Source organism: Anticarsia gemmatalis, chromosome 1 (genome assembly GCF_050436995.1).
Source record: "Anticarsia gemmatalis isolate Benzon Research Colony breed Stoneville strain chromosome 1, ilAntGemm2 primary, whole genome shotgun sequence".
Lineage (NCBI taxonomy): Eukaryota > Metazoa > Arthropoda > Insecta > Lepidoptera > Erebidae > Anticarsia > Anticarsia gemmatalis.
In genome coordinates, this window is record NC_134745.1 from 7,818,622 (window position 1) to 7,839,600 (window position 20,979).

General features: G+C 35.4%; 1 protein-coding gene across 3 annotated transcripts in view; it reads left to right on the forward strand.

Moving 5' to 3' along the window:
• The window catches only part of grh (grainy head), a 96,790-nt gene that overhangs the window by 1,909 nt on the left and 73,902 nt on the right, over positions 1 to 20,979 (forward strand). For all 3 annotated transcript variants that reach the window (XM_076116317.1, XM_076116323.1, XM_076116330.1), the window contains exon 2: positions 303 to 914. In XM_076116317.1, coding sequence (XP_075972432.1) covers positions 400 to 914 — 515 coding nt within the window. In that variant the 5' untranslated portion in view covers positions 303 to 399. The remainder of the gene's footprint in view (positions 1 to 302; positions 915 to 20,979) is intronic.

Genomic DNA, 20,979 nt, shown 5'->3' on the forward strand with positions numbered 1-20,979 from the left:
TCAGCTGTTAGTGGTGCCCTTGCTGTCTCATAATACGCACTATTAGCGATTAACCAATTGGTATCCGTTGCATGTCTTTGTTATTTGTAATTTTTGTGGAATCTTAGTAAGACTTACACATTACACATATGATAGCATCCGAGCAACGGTTTGTCGTATATACTACTTTAAAATAGGATAGAAATTATATAGTAAATCAAAGACAAGATAGCGCGTCGTTTCACTGTTCTTAACACTGAGCCGAGTTTTTACATAAGAATGCTGTAGAATTATCAACAATCCTTATAAATTTTATTTTTCAGAAATTGTTCTTAGGGGAGTCGAGTGTTGAGCGGGGTGCTCCTAAGCGGAGCCTCCGCCCGCACGAAGACGTTGTCGACCGTGCCGAGGTACGGCGGTATGTCCGCGTCGCCGTCGCCGGTGCCTGCGTGCGAAGAGCGCGCGCGCTCTCCGAAGTCAGGCGCGTCGCCCTCGTCGGCTCCGCGCTCACCCGCGCCCGCGCATGCCGTCCTCGCGACCATGACCCCCGTGCAGCCGGCACACGAATACTATCCTCACAAAGTCGAGATGGACTCCGACGACGGTTACCCTCCGGAGGCACACTCCTACCGCCACTCGCCGCACGAGCTGGCCGCGTACGCGACAGATAGCAAAGTGCCAGTGCAGCCAGATGTTTATGATCAGGGAATGGAATCCATCGATGAAAAGACTCCCATAGATTTAATATACGAGGATGAGAAGCAGACAGTAATATACACGACGACGCCAGATCAGAAGCGAGTGGAGATGATCAGTGGACAGCTGGACGACGGCGGCGTATCGGTGGTGGTGGGCGCGCCGGGACAGCCGCCCACCGTGCTCGTGCTCGCCGACCACGTCGTCGACGACCTCGGACAAGTCATCACGATCCCCAGGTAATGTATTGCACTATCAACATCGCTAACTACATTATGCTATTTCAAATATTCTTCTAAAACGTGGGTTTACCAATTTTTTTGATTTCGTCGAATAGCTACATAATATATTATTTCCATAAACAAAACATCACTGTATCGTATCGTGTTTTATAGCCTTAAATTTATGAGATGATATGGAAATATCGCGTTGCCACTGTTGCCAGGTGTTTTTGATAGTGGGAAATTCCACTATAGTCGATTGTAGAAATTCCACATAAACAAAAATTATATATTTTTTTGTTACAAATAGATTATTGTAACATAATTCAATGTATTGAGTAGGTGTACTGATAAGGGTGCCTACCCTGGTTTCTGTAATGAGTTTATAATATTATTTTAGTGATGTGACTAGGTCTTGGTTGTTACCGTTTATGAATTGCTTTGAAAGACATTTTGAATGTAGGGATGCTTATTGGATCCTATTAGATAGTATGGCTATGGAAATGCACTGTTAGTGTAAGTGAGTGGAGTATAGTTGAGAGAATGAGGTGTTTGTGTCGGAGGTCCACCGTCCATCGTCCAGTGTAACGGTTGTGCGCGTTAGGAGCGGCGCGTGTGGGCGGAGCGACGCGCTCACCTTGAACTTGCCGCGAGAGCTGTGTCCGAGCTCTCCGGCACTTCGCTCCGTGCGCCGCAACATCGCCTCACAGCGTCTCGCACACACCGATCACGCTGAGATGCTGCGCCCTACGCCATTCTCATTGAATTTAAGTTCAAACACAACTCTACCAAGCTTTCCAGCATAACTTTCACATCAAGAATTAATATAATGACGCGTTTTTAAATTTACTACCCTCTGCCGAACTCACTTTGGTCTTATGAAATTATGTTTGTAAGTGATCCTTATTTCGATAATTTCTTCGTGCACAGTTTTTTAATGTTCGTTATCCACGCAACCTTAAGAGAAATTACATCCCATTATACATTACTATACGTATGTTCACATATATCAAGAACTGAGATGACTCACTCTCAGAAGTAAAATACTTATTCTAAGGAAATTGAACTTAATTTTGTGATAAACAATCCAAATTGGTGTTAATTTAAGTAACAATAATATCATTAAGGTAGTTATTTGTGGTGTACGTTGTGGAGTATTTATGTAGTGAGTTGCTAAAACGTAATTCGCGCTGGTGTCATTAAACACGGCGCGGTAGTTACCGAGTTGAACGTAACCGTCACAAAAAGCCGCAGCCATGTGCTTGCGCATGTCATTCATATCGCATGACGTTAGAGGCTTACAAATAATGCCGCATGTACGCATTGTACGCGCCGCATCTACTAACATTAGTTACGTCTGTTTGAGCTCTCAGACGAATAGGTATATATCTGTCTGCACGGCTCTCGGATCATTCTGGCTTAAACGAGGTACACCACGACATACGATAGGAAAATGGTTTTTGGGTAAGAGAAGGATAGCTTAACGATGGACTACAACTTTTTTGTAGTACCCTAATTATGTGCGTAATCAGACGTCTTATCAGTATATAGTTTGTTATTTGCACAGAAATGAACCACGAAATATTATGTATAATGAACTAATTGTATAAACAGTTTACAGTGTTACGTAAGTATATCTTGATGTTGAACGGTTGAACGTAGTCGCTGGAGCGCTGGGTCCGAGTCGCGTCACTATTTCAACATTGTGAGGCATTCGAACGGCCGTCCGTAACTGTCTCCGAACTAAAATCACTTACCATAATCAACTCTTCCACTGGCTAATCTGTAAATTATAGATATGTTATCTCTCTCTACAACCAGTTTTCGGAATATATTAAGAAAATGGACTTAAAAATGAGACAATCTATTTCATGAGACATCTCGCGTGAGAATAGAACTAAAGATGTACTTATTTTATTTTTATATTCACTTTGTACGCTGCTATTTTATGAAAAATAAATATGTGAGATGTTTATGAAAGCTTCTTATTCGAATACTACTTATTTATAACAACTCTGTTTCAACAACGTAATAGGTAGTCCGGGTATCGGTTTTTAAGTTTATTAAATAGTTAGTGGACGCTGTATAATGTTGATAAGGGAATTCAAAAGGGGAGAGCTCTAAGTAGAGTGAATAAATAAGCTCGATATGGATTGGTAAGTGATAAAAACTCGGCTGAATCGTTTAGGACGGAGCGAGAGGCTGCGGAGCCTCACCCGCCGCGCCTCCAACACTTTAATGATGACTTTTTGTTGCATCGCGGTACGCGTCTAAAGCGATGAGCGATTTTTTTCATACATATGCACTATTCTATTATTGAGTACGAGTGTTAAATATACTTTAAAAAACTAGGCGTGACTGATTTTTTGACCAAATCCTAGAAATATATAATAGCGGTAAACAAACAAGTTTCAGACAATATAAATCAGGTATACTGTAGCGGTATACTGTAACGTTTTAATATTTAAACAAATCAGGTGAAATCGATCATGCAATGGAATGAAATGAAACAAAGATGTTCACATTAGTAGATCAGAATCGCAGCATCTTATAACTTGTGTGGTGTAGCGCGACAGGCCGGGCCGCGCGCCCCGCGCCCCCCGCACCCCCGCACCCCCGCCTCGCCCGCCACAGCCTTATTTTATTGCCTCGCTCGCGCTCGTTGCGGCGAGCCCTCGAGATGAGCTTACCATCGCTCGGGTTCTCGCCCCAATCATTATTTAATGTAATTATTTGGCCGGTAAACTGCTTTTTTTGGAAATCATAACAGTTATGTACACTTTTTATCGGGCGGCTTCGACTTTAGCTGGTTTTCACGTAACTTGCCATATCGCGTTTATCATGACTGCTTAAATTGGAAATGTTTGTTATTTATTTGTAATTAGGAGTTAAGTCAGTAATTATCATATTTCAATGGCTAATATAATACTTGAGATGTTAGGTGTATGTACAACAATCTGTAGTTTATAGATAAATATTAAAAAAAAATAAGATTGATAAGAAAAATACATATATTTTCAAAATATACGAATGCAACCTTAAGCAGCACTACAGTAGGTGCAGATAATATCTAAATGTAAACGATCTTTTAAGCAGATGCAGAATTACTGAGAGAGAGAAGTCAATAAACTCGTGAAAGCGCGAGATATTAAAGCTCTTAGCAAAAGACATCAACGGGTTCTCGCGTTACTCCTTTGCGCGCGAACTGGGAGTCGCGAGTTGATCTATTGCTGACAAGTTTGCTTATTATCATGATTTAATTTTGTTATTTCTTGGCTCACTGCCGATTTTTTTAAACCAGATATAATACAATCACGTACTAATTAAAAAAAAAAACATTGTGTTACACAATCCCTGTTTGAAAAATAGTTTTGGCTGCTTATATTGACATAAGTCTTAAGCCATACACTATGTCACATAATCTAAGAAATAACACTTTCGGTTTTCTGCCAGAATCGAATAGAGTCACTGTTTAAACCCAAAGTTCAGTGTGTCCTTTAAAAATTAACGATCATCCTTTCTACCTGACGCCGCTGTCCGAGTGCAAATAAAAAACGGTTTCCCCGCGTAAAGGGTTCACTTCCCATCACATGGAGGTTGAAGGTACCAGCGCACACATACACACACATACAGACACTCGCTGTCCGACACACGTGCACACATCGCCGTCAAACTTTAGGCACCGACGAGCCAGCGTCCGACAGAAATCTCAACGGGGGATAAAATTTCTTTACATCGAAAGAACATTGTGGATCAACCGGATCCAATATTAAATATTAAGCGTTGTCAATGTGTTTGAAACAGATGTGACATTGTATGTCGATGACGTAACATATTTAAATTTTAACATTTAAAACACCACAAATCCACTGTGTTGCGTCATAATAATATTGTCCATTTAATGGCGGGTGATATGTGAGGTACAAATTCACTTCGTAAATAAGGAAAGAAAGAAATATTCACTATATTACCTTTTGAGGATTTATAGAGGCCATTAAATTTTGGTCATTCGGAATTTAAGATTGGCTATTTGTTTCAGCGTTTTTATAAAAAAAACTCTTCTTTTTGGATAATCGTCTTATACTCCAACTAACATCGCTTATATTTTATTACACAGAAATAAAATGTTACTCTATCAATATAATTTTGGGGAGCGAGATACCACATCCACACCCAGAAGTAGATAAATATTTCATTCTTTTTTTGTAACCACGACTACACAACAGCAAATCCATTATAGGATTTTATTATCTTACATCAAGGTTCGGAATCGAACATCAACCGCTTTAAGGAGAGCAGCGGCCAAGTCAAAACAACTTCTATTGCGTCATAGCTTACGACTGAAAATGAAAGTACAACGAACAAGGGAAGTTAAATATTCATAGAGATACGAAACTTTTTTGTGAACTTCGGGGATTCCTTTGTGGTTAGCCTGTTAGTCGTCGCGGCCAAGTGCAGTCCCGTTGTTTACCCTTTGTACATTGTGATTGTGCCGATAATTAAACGCGGGCTTATTAAAGGCTGACCAATTAATACGAAAATCTTTTTAAGTACATTTTATATAAAGGTTCTTTATTTTTATCGTAACTAATTTAAAACCCGTTTGTTTGTGACAATCTCGCTTAAACATCTGGCGAGATCATTGGTTTAATGACATCGGTAGCATTCTGAGGTAAAGTTAGATATGAGAACCTCTACAGATATGCTCTTAGTACTGTAGACGGACTCTGGACTTTTTTCATCCCAACATAGCAATAATGGCGCGCATGTCTCACAAAGGAAGTCTTCTATTATTTTAGCCTTCGAGTATCGCATATTCATAATGCGATGGTCGTTATTATTTTCGCTCAGTCATGATTTAGGTACGCTAAGGCTGTATGGCTGTATGGGGCCTCCTGTAGCGCTAACAAAATGCGTATTTGACTTTGAGGTCGATCGATCAATGTATTACAATTTTATTATACGTCAACATTTCTCGGAAAGTTCGAGGAGCGGCATCTGTTAATTAGAATGTTTCTGTTAATCTTCGACACTGTTTCTGTTTGATTGCGTTCGTAAATCAACAAAGTGGTGTGAGCTTATTCGAGATCTCTGTTTAGCGATGTTTATGTAATAGCTGATCACTGATCAGTAATCACTACAGGCTTTGTTAAGCTCACTGAAAATTACGACGCTATTGTGACTAGTGGAGCGCAACACAACAATGTTCAGTTACAATAATAGTAGATAACAATGATAACGCTGACAATAGTAATTCTCTAATTGTTGCGTCAATGCTCTGGCTATTTTTATTTTTAATTCTTTCTCAACACCACTTAACTATTTCAAAATCATTAACCAACTTTGCATAGATAGGTATCTATAATCATTGAGTCGTAAAATCGGAGAAACTGTTTATTCATCACATTGACATGGTATGTACGCACACAATGATACACTGTGTCTGTGTGTGTAAAGCTTGCGCGTGTGTTGTAGCTTATTAGTGTGACAAGGATGGAGAGCATGGTATTGATCCGCGTGACAGAGAGGAATGGACATCAACAAGGCTAGCTTTACCTTATAAGTATATGAATGTACGTTTTTATTAACTTGGTTCGTTATACAGCTTGCCATTATAATAATATATGGGTACGTATAATCACAATTCAGTCCAATTTTAAGATTACCGTCTTATACAAAATAAAAGCTTATTATTTTTTGTTGTCGTTATTAATAAATACAATATACATTTTGAGGAAAAAAACATGTTTTTATCGAATATATTTAAATGAAACATAATATCACTGCTGTCATAAGCTATGACTATAGATTCCTGAGTCTTTAGTTCGATTCCGAAATGATCAGCGTAGTCTACACTCGTGTATGTATGCGTTTCAGACTTCTTAACTTTATTCTTATTATTTTCTCGTATTTTCTGAAACTAATTATTTGATTAAACAGTAGTTCTTGTGGCGCAATTTCTATTCTTAGTACAGTAGTGTTGTCTACACGTGAAAACATGACTGTAAAGATTACTTGACCAAAATAGGTTTTTCATAACACGCACGGAGGCGCTGATCAATTTGCATTCATATTTTAAAATCCCTCGGTTCATATAATACAAGTATAATACCTCTACAAGCTAGATAGCTACGCAGGAATTTCATTCGTAAATATAAGTAAAAAATACTTTTACATGACAGGAAAAACTATGGTATTAATCCATAGTTTTTCCTTTGCTAACAGGATTCTGTATAAGTAGATATAGAAAATTATCAAATGGCAATTGCTAGCAGTCCTAAAGTCCATTATGAAACACCTGCAGTATCTGTAGTTATATTTCAAATTGATAAACACTATAGCTAAGTTACATGAATTGCCACAAATGTCCAAGGCATTTACAAATCCATTAAGTAATATTTACCATTTCGACTTGGTTAATTCGATATTAATTGAAATAACAATTTGTGAAAAGAATTTCATCTATAAACAATAGTGTTTAATCGATTATGTTTTTAGCGAGTAACTGAATTTTTAGATTCATACATGAGTCATGACAAGAATTAATACAGACAACATTACTTATGTGTAATATACATAACAATATAAAAAGAAGTATTCCTCTCGTAATTTAACCGAGAGAAGAAACAGTACCAGTGAATGACTTTAGCTTACTAAAATAATAAATCAGCTCCTGCAGACGTTAATAAAAAACTTCGATTTATCAAGATACGTTTTTACAAGGCTTTATTTTACAAAGGCAAAGTTATTAACTTTTATAAAATTATAGTCGAGAAGAAAAATGTTTAATGAAATTGTCTCAGTGTGCGGGGTATAAATATCGTTATTAGTTATTTTAAATGGCAAACGTTCGATAAGAAGCGATGCTATGGTAATACTGAAAGTTCATAAGTTTGTCGCATATATCTCAGCACATATCGGTCGAAGTTATAACTAAACTTTTTACAATCAATGTAGCTCTCAACATTTGTCAGACGTATTAAAATCACCTCCTCACATGAAGTTTTGTGTCTGGAACGTAGACACCGCTCTTTACAACTCAATTGTTGTGGTACCTACACTTTTCCCACACTAACAAAAAAGCATCAAAACGTAAAAATATGTATAAACTGTTAATTAGGAAAGTGTCGTAAAAAACCTTTCAATCGGCGAACGAAGAAAACTTTATAGACATATATTTTCCCAATTTGTACATCCGCGTCGTAAAATCCATTGTGTAGTACGTATCAACAGTTTTGACCTTTCACATATTTCAAGTACAATAAAGATGCTGCAAGGGCCACTTTTATCATTCCGACTTAATACAATGGTGAGAAATATTCGTTAACATTGTTTGTGTAGCACGGCATGGGTACATAACATACGGAACTATATGCATCCGTGCTATCTAATAAGATAATGGGGATTAAATTTTTGCTCATTATGAAACTTGAATTGTTAAATAATTATTACCTTTTATTAATATTATGCAACAATAATTCTTTTTTGAGAAATCTGCAGCCTATCATATAAGTTTAGAAAAATACAACGCAGGCAGTATGTTTTTTGGTAATGGCTCAATGGTAAAATACTTCATAAAAAAGTTTTTACGGGGTTCTATTATTTACATCTTACATGACAAATATTCAAATATGCATATTCCAATTTAGTCAAAGCTAAGTATAAAAATAGTAGAAAGAAAATCAACGCTTATACTAGCGGCCTCTAGTGTTGGGTAGCGGAATTTAAACTCGATTCGTTGTTGGTCAGAGCTCCAGGTAATAATCTTTTTAACAACATAATAATATGATAAACTACGATCATTTTCGAGTCTATAAAATATAGTGTGTGTCGTTGACAATAACGAGATCTGTACGACTGGTTTTTTAAGACGTTAGCAAAAGCATAAGGAAATTTTCCTTCGATTTTTAGTAGCGCTATTTGTTCATATCCGTACTCCCCTTTTTACTTGCAATGTGGGTATTTTTTTTTGTAATTGTAGCTTTTCTATTATTTAAACTGTTTCGTCTATAAATATCAATAAGACATTCTGTTACAATAAATCAGCCACGTATTGGACTATTTTGAATTCCTATACCATGTGTAAAATCTAACTGTAAATTGACGGTAGTATAATGCATATTCAATACCGATTCATAATGATTGCGTTTATATCTATTTTACAATCCCCGGGGACAGGCGACATAAACTATTCGCTATCTGTGTAATTGGAACTAGATAAAGGCGGCAAAAATATATGTAAATTGTTAGTGCAACTAAATGTAACGTTAAATGACTTTATACATTAATTGAACATTTCGAGTTAGGATCTCATCTTCAGAAATAGTTTAACTCGTTCGACGTAGTAAAACAAGACCAAATTAGTTTCAATATGTTCTTGGGTACAATCTCGCATAATCAATAACAATAATCTGTATATCGTGCGTCTCTTAAGATATGATCATTTTCTTGGAAATGGCTCGGTCGTTACTGACTTTACAATTTAACGTAAAATAAATTATAAAAATATGCAATCAATTTCTCCTGTCAGGTGGAGAATGCGAAAGAGTCATCAATTTACGCAGTAAAGTCAAATATTTGAGATATGTTGTTGTGTTATAAGCCTCCGGAATATTTACAAGGTGACACAATGAACCTTATCTAATGAATATGTAGGCGTCAGTGCTCGTAATTAATTATATCTAAATGTGATCTAATGATAGCGAGGTTCAACTTAATCGAATATTTGTTTGTCACGAACGTTTTGGTAAGAAATAATTTGGGAACTTAATATACATACCTATACTGCACTTTCATTAAGTAATAAAAACGCGTTATTCATGTAGGTATACTTGTTTGATAAATTAAGGATTCACTAAAATAACATTAATTGTAGAAGCAATATTTCAAAGGGAAAAAGACTGTCAATGTGATCGACGTGTATAAACAAATGACGTAGTATTAAGAAGTTCGCAAAACAAAATACAATGTAGTAATATGTTTATGAATCACATTTATTTGGTGTTGTTGTCGGGTGTGAGGCAGGACCTTAAGGTTACACATTCTCTCGAGAGCTCGACCTCGAGAGCAGGGTGTATGGCCGGGGACCGAACTTGCGACGACATTGTGGCAAGGACCGGCGCAAGGGCGCACCTCTCACTCACGCACACACGTCACATAAGTATCTGTTTTTTTGGATGCCAATGTAATTACTGTAGTAATCAATACCTACTCTTGAATTACGAAGTCTGAACAAAGTAACCTTTAAGAATATTTTTTTCCAAATTGAGTTCCATTTTCATAAAAGTATACATTGTTAATCACAAATTGTCACGACAGGGCTGTCACCTGCCAGCTCGGGAATTAATACATTCCCATGTACATTTAATGATAATGTGTAAAAATTGTAAATTATTTTAGTGCGCCTCCTTAACAAGGCACTTAGCAAGTTGGCTAATTTCTTCTTTCTAAGATCCGTGCTCAGCAATTTCATGCCTATAACAAATTTTGGCTTATCCTCAATATATTGTTATAAGTAGGTGCTACTTTCTAAATGGGAAAAAAATGTTTTTTAAATAAGATAAACTCAGTTATAATAATATAATTTTACATACCCATTCCGAGATAATAGCAGTGATGTTACTCAAAAAATAAACACGTGTAAGTAAAACATTCCACTGCAAATTGTACCGTTATTTATTAAATAAATTACAAACTTTAAAAACATCGATCCGATGGAATTTTTTAGTTTTTATCGGCCGCCTACTTGGTAAAGATAAAGTTTATCTTTTAAATTGAATGCAATCTATGGATGGACGTTGTGTGTTGGATCATTAAGCGAATACTTGGAGTACATTAAAAAAAGAAAGCCTCAAGGAGCAATATGGAAGGTTTTTTGTGTAGCGCAGTGGGTTCCGTACGCGCCACCGGCGCACGTACAAGGAGTTGCGATCCGCCACGTCCGCCGCGCCGCGATGTAAATGATCCCCTTGAATAATGTATCCCTTTCTCGGCCATCTCTCTTCTACCACCAACGTATAAGGCACACGACAATCAACCGTTACTTCTAACTGCTCTCCTACTATGTTATAATGAAATAAGCAAATACTAAATACCCGCCGCGATTACTATCGCAACCGCTACGAGTCTATTGTACTCTAACGTAGATATGTACGTCGGTGTTTGGCCCTCCTTAACATTGAAGCTCCCAACGGTTTATTAGAAAAATATACATTGTAGATATAATGGGTGTATGTGAACTAAGTGTCAATCCTAAGGTAAATATTATGTTCGTATAATTTTGCGTTACGTAGTGGTGTCTGCGATGTAACCGAGTTCATGGCCTCCGGAGACCTTCCAATGTTGGAGCAGTACGTCCGAGTGTTGTTTCTACGAGATATAGTTCCGTTTCTGTTTGTTCCGGTTCACGCGATGAGAAATACTAAAAGTGACAATAGTTATGACAACAATATGTAGCAATATGTAATCGATAAAAAGTTCCGGGTGTTTTTCCGGCTCTCAATATAACGATGTTTTTCATTGTAAATACATATTTTTATTAACGTACGAAACAGTTTTTTGTGCAATTAAATAATTACTTTAATTCACAAACACATTTAAATTACTAACAATCATAGCATACATTTTAGTTTTTTTAACCCTCAGTTAAAACAAAGAAGTAGTTAAAAGTTTTATGATATCGTAGTACGTATTGATTTCCATACTAGTAATAGGCTAAACCAAAATTATAGCTGTAACGCTAAAAGAAAAATGTGTTTTCCTTATTCAGGATATTTACTTATAATTAGACTTGTGCTGTTAAGAAACAATGTAAACAATTTGTATGGAGAGTTTATACAAGGAGTGTTAAGAAAATGTGTGACACATGAAGGATTTTTTTTAAACAATATGTGTTTTTTTACTTCTCGTAGACTTTTTAGTAAATATTTCATCAGTCTATTAATCTGTTGGTATCTGTCTCTAACGACTATTTTCGTTTCCTAGCCATTATAATTCTAGTCTAATTCTTTACGGAATATTGATTAGCGCCCCTATTAGAAGAACTAAATATAGTCTTACAACGTCAAATTCATAATCAATTATTTCAATAAATCTTCTTTTTAGGTAGAGTTTGATCTTCGTAAATAAAATATATTATTTAAAATGTAAACAAAAAGCTGTCTTTAGAAACCAGTTCTATCCAGTACAGTTAAGTACTTCTCCCAGTTCTCATCCCAATTATTTTTAAAGGGATTGTATGCTTTGAACAAATTGTTAAAGCTTGTAAATAACAACATGTTTAGTTAATTCGTAACGTAACAACTACCTAGTTTTTTTGTTTATAACGCTCGGTGGAGTATTTAATTGAGCCCATGTTTTTAAACTTTAGTATCTTTTATTGTTATATGCTTGTATATTGCGTCTACAAAATCATTTAACGTAGGTATATAACATTTTCAACACGATCATAAGTCGGCTTAAAGTTAAATCATTATAAATATGTGAGTAAGAATATAGGCTGTTTTAAAACTTTATAATTATAAGCGTCTATGATCTCAGCCAGTCGCTATTCAATGTAGGTTCTCACTGACTCATTTTTGGATGCGGAAAACGAATTCTTAATCTTGATAATCGTACAACAGCACATAATCACTCTGACATTAAAACCCATAATTTGGTTGATACACACGGTTTTATACAACTTACGTATTAGGCACATAAATATCCAAATAATATAACGTGCTTATTCTAATGTGCAACAACAATAGAATTAATTTGTGATACATACGTTTTATGTGGTCGTAAAGCTAACAAAACAAACACGCGTGCCTCAAGTTTCATTACTGATTTATATAAAACGGTACGATACGTGAAGCAGTGCTGAGAGCATTTGACTTTAGGTTTTCGTCTAGAATCAACCGGCGATAATGTATGCCCTAGGCGCGGGCTAGAATATCGCCGGTGTCGTATTAGATACAGCCGAGACATTGTACGGTGACGCTAAGTTCACATGACTGTGTGCTCTATTGCCATTGTCATTGATGTTAAAATAGCAATAGCATGTGGAAGGCGAGGCGCGCGAGCGGGTCACGACTGACGCGCACGCGCGTTCGTGACCTTGCCGCGCGCGCCTCGCAGAGGTCACACTCTTGTGTTGATGCGCTTGCGCTCCACACCACGCTTTCCATAATTCGAAGCGAAGCCTCAACGATCTGCAAGTAATCTTTACTACATTACCTCTCATTGTAAACCTTTCATGAGAAATCACCCTGTCGGTACATATTAGAATTTGGTGGAGCTTTAACAGTTCCGTATTACACGACATGGATATGTATTTTTAGAAATGCATGAGTAGGCAATGCTTTCTACAGTTTCTATTAACAAGTTTATTATGCCAGTAATTGTTCACTTATTGCAGCTACGAACATGATTACTTTCCTTATGTTTGTTATACCTATTTAGAATCAATTTCAGACGAATGGAGCTATAGTGCTACTGATATTTAATTCGCATTATAAGAATTTATAGCAGTGCTTGCAATACCGAAGTGACATATTTACGCGAATAATAGGAGAAAAGGCTCTGAGGAATGAGAAATGCCGCCATAACAGGGCCTTGCGCACTTTCTCCAGCTGTGGCTCTCACTCGGTGAGTCGGTGTGAGTCGGTGCACCCTTTAACTGTACAGTTAGCGTGAGGGATATACACAAATAGCAATTAATTAAGATGCTTGTATCGATCGTTAAGTTTAAGTGTTCATAGTGGTAATACCGCTATTAAGGTTGGAATACAATGAACGCAAAAAAACATAACACACCACAAAAGAGACCATTTAAATGGACGGCAATTAAATTGTATTGAATATCATAAAATGAATCGAGCGCAAAAGTGATGACGTTGGCAAACTTCATTTTCATAGATATTGAATTATTACAATATTTTTGTTGTTGTTAATTCATGTTATGAATCATGTTTAGTTAAAATTTGAATAACTTTTGAAGCGAAGACGATCGACGAAGTTCTATCACCACGTCAGTCACTTTTAGCAATTTCCCAGGAACTTTAACGACGATATTCATCTACGAGTATAAACCTTGTAAGTCATTTTAATCTGACTGATCTTCTGATATTGTTTGGTATTTCCGTATCATTTGACCTGAACATTAGAAATTCAGGTGGCATCTTTTATTAAATATTTGTAAAGTTTAAATTAACATTGAACTTTCGAAATTCAAGACTGTACTGTGAATAATCACTACATCGTTTAATGTAAAGTCGCTTCCCGCGTCTGTCCTTATGTCTGTATGTATGTATGCTTAGATCTTCAAAACTACGCAACGGAATTTGATGCGGTTTGTTTTTTTAATGGATAGTGTGATTCAAGAGGAAGGTTTATGTGTAAAAGTTGTAAAGGTTCTTCGTAAAATAACTGTTTAAACCGGGCGAAGCCGGGGCGGGCCGCTAGCGTTATACAAATTGTTTAAAAAGACTCATTTCATTGTGAATTCACTTAACGATTAATACGGGTTTGATATGAATGTGTACTGTATTAATCAGGACCTGATAAAAAACCTACGTTCAGAATTAAACAAGAACTGATCCAAACATAAATACTCGTCAAAATACTTTCGCAAATGAGTTTTGTAAATCATGAAAGAAAAGCGATCACCGTTACCGCCGTACTTGGTCAAAAGTTGTAATGAATGCCACAAATGGTATCGGTCCCGAGCACGTCCACAGTTTGCACACGCTAATGTTCCTCATTAAATACTGGAACATCAATTTGTACCTGCACCACGTAGAAATATACCGAGGCAATACATTTTTATTGCGTTGTGTCATGTGGGACATTCACAGACTCCGATTTAAAAGAGAATCATCTCATATTATCTGATGTTATTCATATATACGTATTTTATGCAAATCGGACCATTACGATGCTTGATTAATGATTAACTCCATGACTTCTGCAAATTATCACGAGTTCAAGGGCGTTAGTGTCATGAATTCGCCACGGTTAAGTTTTTAAAACAAATGTGTAGATTATGTTAAACCATCGACGGAGGGTTTAACAAGTTAAATTGATTAACGTAGCTTTCGCACATACTCACCTGAAGTGACTCCAATTGGATAAATGTAAATTGTTACAGGTTTTGATTTTCCTGATGCATCCCAAGAGATGTAGGTATTCAGTTTGGATCCGTTAACTGTTTGACCAAAGTGAAATATTCACGTGTAAAGTTTATAATATGCCGTTTATATTTCACCCTAAGGTCTTTGATTAATGTAGTAATTTTGAAATACACATTTGACAGACACAATTAGCAATTAATTTATAGCAGCCACCAAACGTGCTCGAATGATCATTCATTGTAACCGTGCTGGAAACGTGAACAATACACGTCAAATTAGTGAGTTCTGATTTAGTTCCAAGCTTAATAATATTATTAATTTGTTCTACGGTTATTTAGAGGTTAAATGCTTAAGCTACATATTATCACAGATAAGATACTAGACTATTATTGTAAATCAAACTATCACGGCCAATACAACATACTTATTCCTTATTTAAATCTTGTAGCAATTATAATATCTTTTATATGAACTGAAATACGTTGACTAGTTTTGTCAGTTTTTGCAGTAAATTCTCATAACAATATTTTATCTCAACACAAAATAACTAATTAAACATGCGCCGCGGGTGGTGTTTTTATGTTTCCACTGCATGAACATAATTGATGCCAACTAGAGCTTTATGTCAATAATATATTGAATACCGAAAACTTTACGATGTAGTGTTTAAAGCTATCGTTAACATTTATGAGTAAGTTTACCATAACTAACGTGTAATATCTCACAAGTTTGTTTCATTTTGCAGAAAATATTCGGTGAGATGATCATGTCTAGCTTAGTTCTTTATTTTATATTATTTAAGGTCACGTGTTAAATAAGCAGTATGTCTGTAATCAATCATTTGTCAACCGCATGAAACTTTTTATCATATTTATAGCGAAATATGACGTCTTAAATACTTTTCGCCCCTAGGAAAATACCCGTGTCGTTAAAGTCATATCATCCAACAATCTTAAAAATAAGTATCTTAAATATATACGTAGCACGATGAACAGTGCCAACAGAAGCAATAAATCGATTTTCAGTGTTTTAACATTGTATTTGTTGTAGGTATTTGTGCAGTCCGTGGACGTGATACGTGACCTTTACGTACAGTTCGTTTATTGACTTGTTTTGCAATAAACAAATAAAGTTATCTGTTATTTCTATCTCTATGTGAATTTTAGATTCGCTCAGCGCGAATAGCAGTAGCTGATGGAGATTAGAGTCGCAATAGTCGCCTCGATTGACGTTCTACCTCATTTAAGTACACCCTTTTAAGCTGAACCTTACTTAGTACGCACAGGACCGAGATAAAATTTATTTTTAAACTTCATAGCAGATATTAAAGCAACAGGTTTTGCATTTATACTTACACCGATCCAACCTATGCCAATCGTAGCTATTCGCAGCGTTAGACGAGATACCACTGATAACACTACGTTAATAAAATTATAATACCTAGTAGGTAGTGAAAGTGACTTAGTATCAACACCGATAAATAGAGCCAGGCTATGTTTAAATTAAATTACGCCTTATAAATGATTATCTAACCGTCTTGTGTTACAAAATTAGTCTGTCAAATCTTAGGATTACGAATACATATCTACATCTGACCTAAGTTTGATCGATCGCGTCGTGTTTGTAAAATGAAGGCTTTTGGATAGAGGAAAAAATGTAGGTACCTACTAATATTTTAGTAAATCCAAGTCATCGCGTTAGTCGATGTTATTCATTTTGTTACCTGCTCGCATATGATATTACGTTTAAAACATTTTTTTGTCACACGTTGATTTATTAACATCAAATTAAAATAATAAACACTGAATTATTACCATAATTCGAATGCCTAACTCTTATGATATTCGACCTTTTGTAAGAGTATCTTTTGTACATTAAGGGGATATTTCGAGAACATTTGTTATTCTTAATATAAACTTTTTGTTTAAAGGTATGAGTAATAAACGAAGAACGAGGGAACATTAAATTATATTGATAGGCGATGAGAATGATGTGATGAACAAAAAGTGTCCCACCGTTAATGTGTGCGCTGGATCATGAAAACTACATGACTGCGTCGTTGTCTCTACGAAGTTTCTTATTTAGTTTGACATTACAAAAAATAGGCTCTTCATTTATCTACCGAGCTTTCTCTTGGTAAAAAATAAAGGGTTATATATGTATATAAATATATTACAAAAATTAACATTTGGTTAATCTGTAAAAGTGGGAAGTCTCCTTTTGGAAATCGACATTTGTGGCAATACTCAAAAACCGTAATCATTCCTCGGAAAAAAAAATATAATAAAATGTTGGAATCGTGTAATAACTAAATTAAAATTTGGGTTAACTAAATTGTAATTTTTGGTACCTATGACTATCTGCAAAGTACGCAATGAGTTTAAGAAAAATTTATACCATATTTTCCTGTAGATTTCTGTTTATAAATATGTATGAACATTGCGGTACAGCCTAAAGAAAATTCTTGTCGTATAGACTTTCCTCGTAGTGCAGGAAGTTAAAATATTAGTACAATGTTATTTATAGTTGATTACGTACCTACTAGTGTTTCTCACACAAAATGTCCTTGTTACATAGATGAGGAAAGTCACGACTATCGCCTCCATTTATTTGAGAGACTTACTTACACGCATACTACTACAATTACTGCGTTTTTTTTGCTAAATCAAGAAATATTTTTATTGCATTACAGTATAGGTAACTATGTAGGAATTCTGCAATATATACTGAGCTGCTTCATAATAAACCCATAAGGTTCTAAACATAATATATTTTGATGTTGGTTATTAGTCATAACATCAGCGTAGCTACTAATTACATTTGAAAATAGGAAATCGTTTGAAATTCAACATTGTTTCTCAAAGTAACCTTAGCTATTGAGATTTGATCTAAGAATTACCATAATAGGAATGTCTATATTGATTAACTGCATTTTTATCGGCTTGATCTAAGAAGCATATATGTGCGAGAGGACTTTATAAGGATAATGGATTCTAGCAAAATCTTGTCATTTCCTTAGCATAATGAACAATATTAAGAGGCCCGCTAAGTGTAATTGGGGCTTGAGCAGCAAAGTGCTCGGTTTATGCGGCCGCATAATTACGTATAATAGGCGACTTTTGCAACGCACGCGCATTCAGAATGTTTAAAACTCTCCTGAGACTGAAGTTTTGAAACACTGTGTAATTATTATAAGTTATAAGGTGTATATTATGCGATTATCTTAAATGTTACCATTGTATTTACCGGTTAAACGACAAAAATATTAAGCGAACTTTTTCTTTTCAAGCTTTTTAAGTTCATAAGTTACGTTATGTAGGTATCTGCGAACATTTTATGTGTATTTTTACACCTAATTACATTAAATATGCGTGGAATACTAGATACTACTACTAAACAATTCTGACGAGGAATTGAGTAACACAGTATTAAGAAGTAGCTAGGTATATAGGTACCTATTCACAATCGGTACTTTTAAATTAAAACAATAATTAAATCATTAATAACGATACATTGTTTTGTAAATAATTAATTGTAAATACAAAGTATTGCTTCGTAATAAATCATCGTTTATGACAGCTTTCACGGAAACACATAAATAAAGGTTGTAATCGTCTGTACAAAGTCTTTTTATTTTATTTGTTCATGATGTCGAGTCATTTATCTACACAATACAACGATTGAGGACTCAGTTAAGTTATATAAAATCCAAATGGATGTACAAAATGATTACATTTTTCTTAATTTCCATAGCTATTTTCCAATTTCCTGTTTAAAAACCTCAGGTATATTGAGCCTCCCATAACATAATTTACGTCGCCGACCAGTTTTCTAGTTTGTAATCAAATTGCAGGCTGTAGGTGAGAATAGTTCTAAGTAAATGGTAATTTGTTCACACTATAAGGAACTTGGAGAGCTAAATTTAAAATCAATAGTTTTTTTAGTCCTTAAAAATATGGATGAGAATTGAGCGACGTGTGCACATATTTCGCTATAGAATATAAAAAATAATAGTAGAACAATTATTTTAATATTACTTGTCTAGCGAACTTCCGCTAAAACATTATTTATGACTTATTCGAGAGTTAGCTACTATTTATCATCTTTGTAGTAACTAACAGATCAGTAGTAGGTAGTGGAACGATCAAGTTTCTCTTTCTCCATTTAAAGATCGTTTCAGGAACACTTATTTGCCGACAGCTTATTGTTCTTGTCTTGAATCAATAAAAGAAGTAATATGTGTTTAACAGTAATTACTATTGTGAAACTCTTGTTGTAAATTCATATAATTATAATGAACTACAAGAGCTGTCAGGTCCGGGGGGGTTCGTCCCGACATGTGGTATTTGTAGTCGCAGTAACTAGCTGTGCTATTGACTGATTGCCAGATTGGCAAAAAAGGCTGCTCTGTAAAGAATGAAGACACCAGTACTTGCCGACGGACTCCGCTCTACAGATAATTAATTTTGTCGCCTTTTTCGGATCATTGTTTTTGCTCACATATTGTATCGGGGGCAGTACTAATCGGGACACAATTACGAAGAACTGCATCAGTATTTCATACATTTCGTTAAGTTCCAGTAACATAAATCCAGCTATGCGTCTCTAGAATTAATAGGTACCTGTATTCCTCGAAATATTCATAGTAGGTACCTGAGTAGCATCGCCCTGCCTATTAAGGATAAGTATTGCATATATGGCGAGGAGAAAAAAACTGAATATCAATGTGTTTAAACTGAGACTCGATCGTAGATTTCTCGTAGACTTCAGCGCTTAAGATTGTAAACTACCATCCCCGACCTCCTGAATCGTTTCGTGGACGAATTTTTACTCAGGTTTTGTAATACCTTCATGTGGCTGAAGAATAAAAATCAGTACTCTTCACTGTAGTTTTATAGGATTTATGTTACGTTATAACGTATGTATGTAATGCATACCTATAACCAAGTGTTATAAAGCACTTCTTGCATTATTTTTATAAATTAAATTAGGATCAAACATCGAACTCTTTATAAATTCTTAATTTTGTGTACCCAATGATACCAATTTCATTTCAGTTTTTCAGTCTTAACGTTTTTGTTTTCTACCTTTTTAGTTACATTACGTTCTTAAATAATGTATTGGAAATCTTGAATGAGAACTAATCCTACCAAAAGAGTATTAACGAGATGGTCCGAGTTCCAAGTCGGTGCATTCGTTTTTGTACCTACAGATAGCATTTATTTAAAACAATAGTGGACGTGGTCAGCATATTTACGGCGGCGGCCGCGACAGACTTGTCTTACTCCGCCAATCAATGGTCAGCTTAACAATCCTTGTGGCTTTTATTTTTATATACTTATTTACTTAGAGGTGGATAGGCTCCTTGTAGGTATAACATCATTCACTACATAGCTAACGTCAATCTGTCCAGATAGTAGTCAGTCTTTAAAGATCCATTTTCAAGTGCCTAATAACAAAAACTGAACTCTTTTTGTCTTAGCGTTCATTTACTTTATACTAACGACATAAATATATCAATGAAATACGTAACTTCTTATTGTATAGGTATTAAAACTCTATAAAATTCCGTTAATAATATTTACTCGCTCTGGGAAAAATCTTGCTCTGTTCACAAATAAAAAAGTGAATGGTTCACCAATCTTTTAACAGATGTCTCTGTTGAGCGCGTCTGTTATGGTACTCAGTAATTTTCTTACTCGCTGGTAGATGGCGTTACGAGAAACATTTTTAAAACTCAAGTTTGATTTTCTCGGTTAAAAAGGGCTTGTTATTAAATTTCAATTTTCATGCTTGTTATGAATAAAAATGACGCTGATACTGGAATATATACATTTTAGTTATATCAAAAATACTTATCTACCGTTGGGGCCTTTTTTATTGTTATGATGTCTATATTCTGTTACAGACAAGCTCTAATTGCTGTACTTAATATAATATTGATTACTGAGATAACACTCAAGTTAAATTAC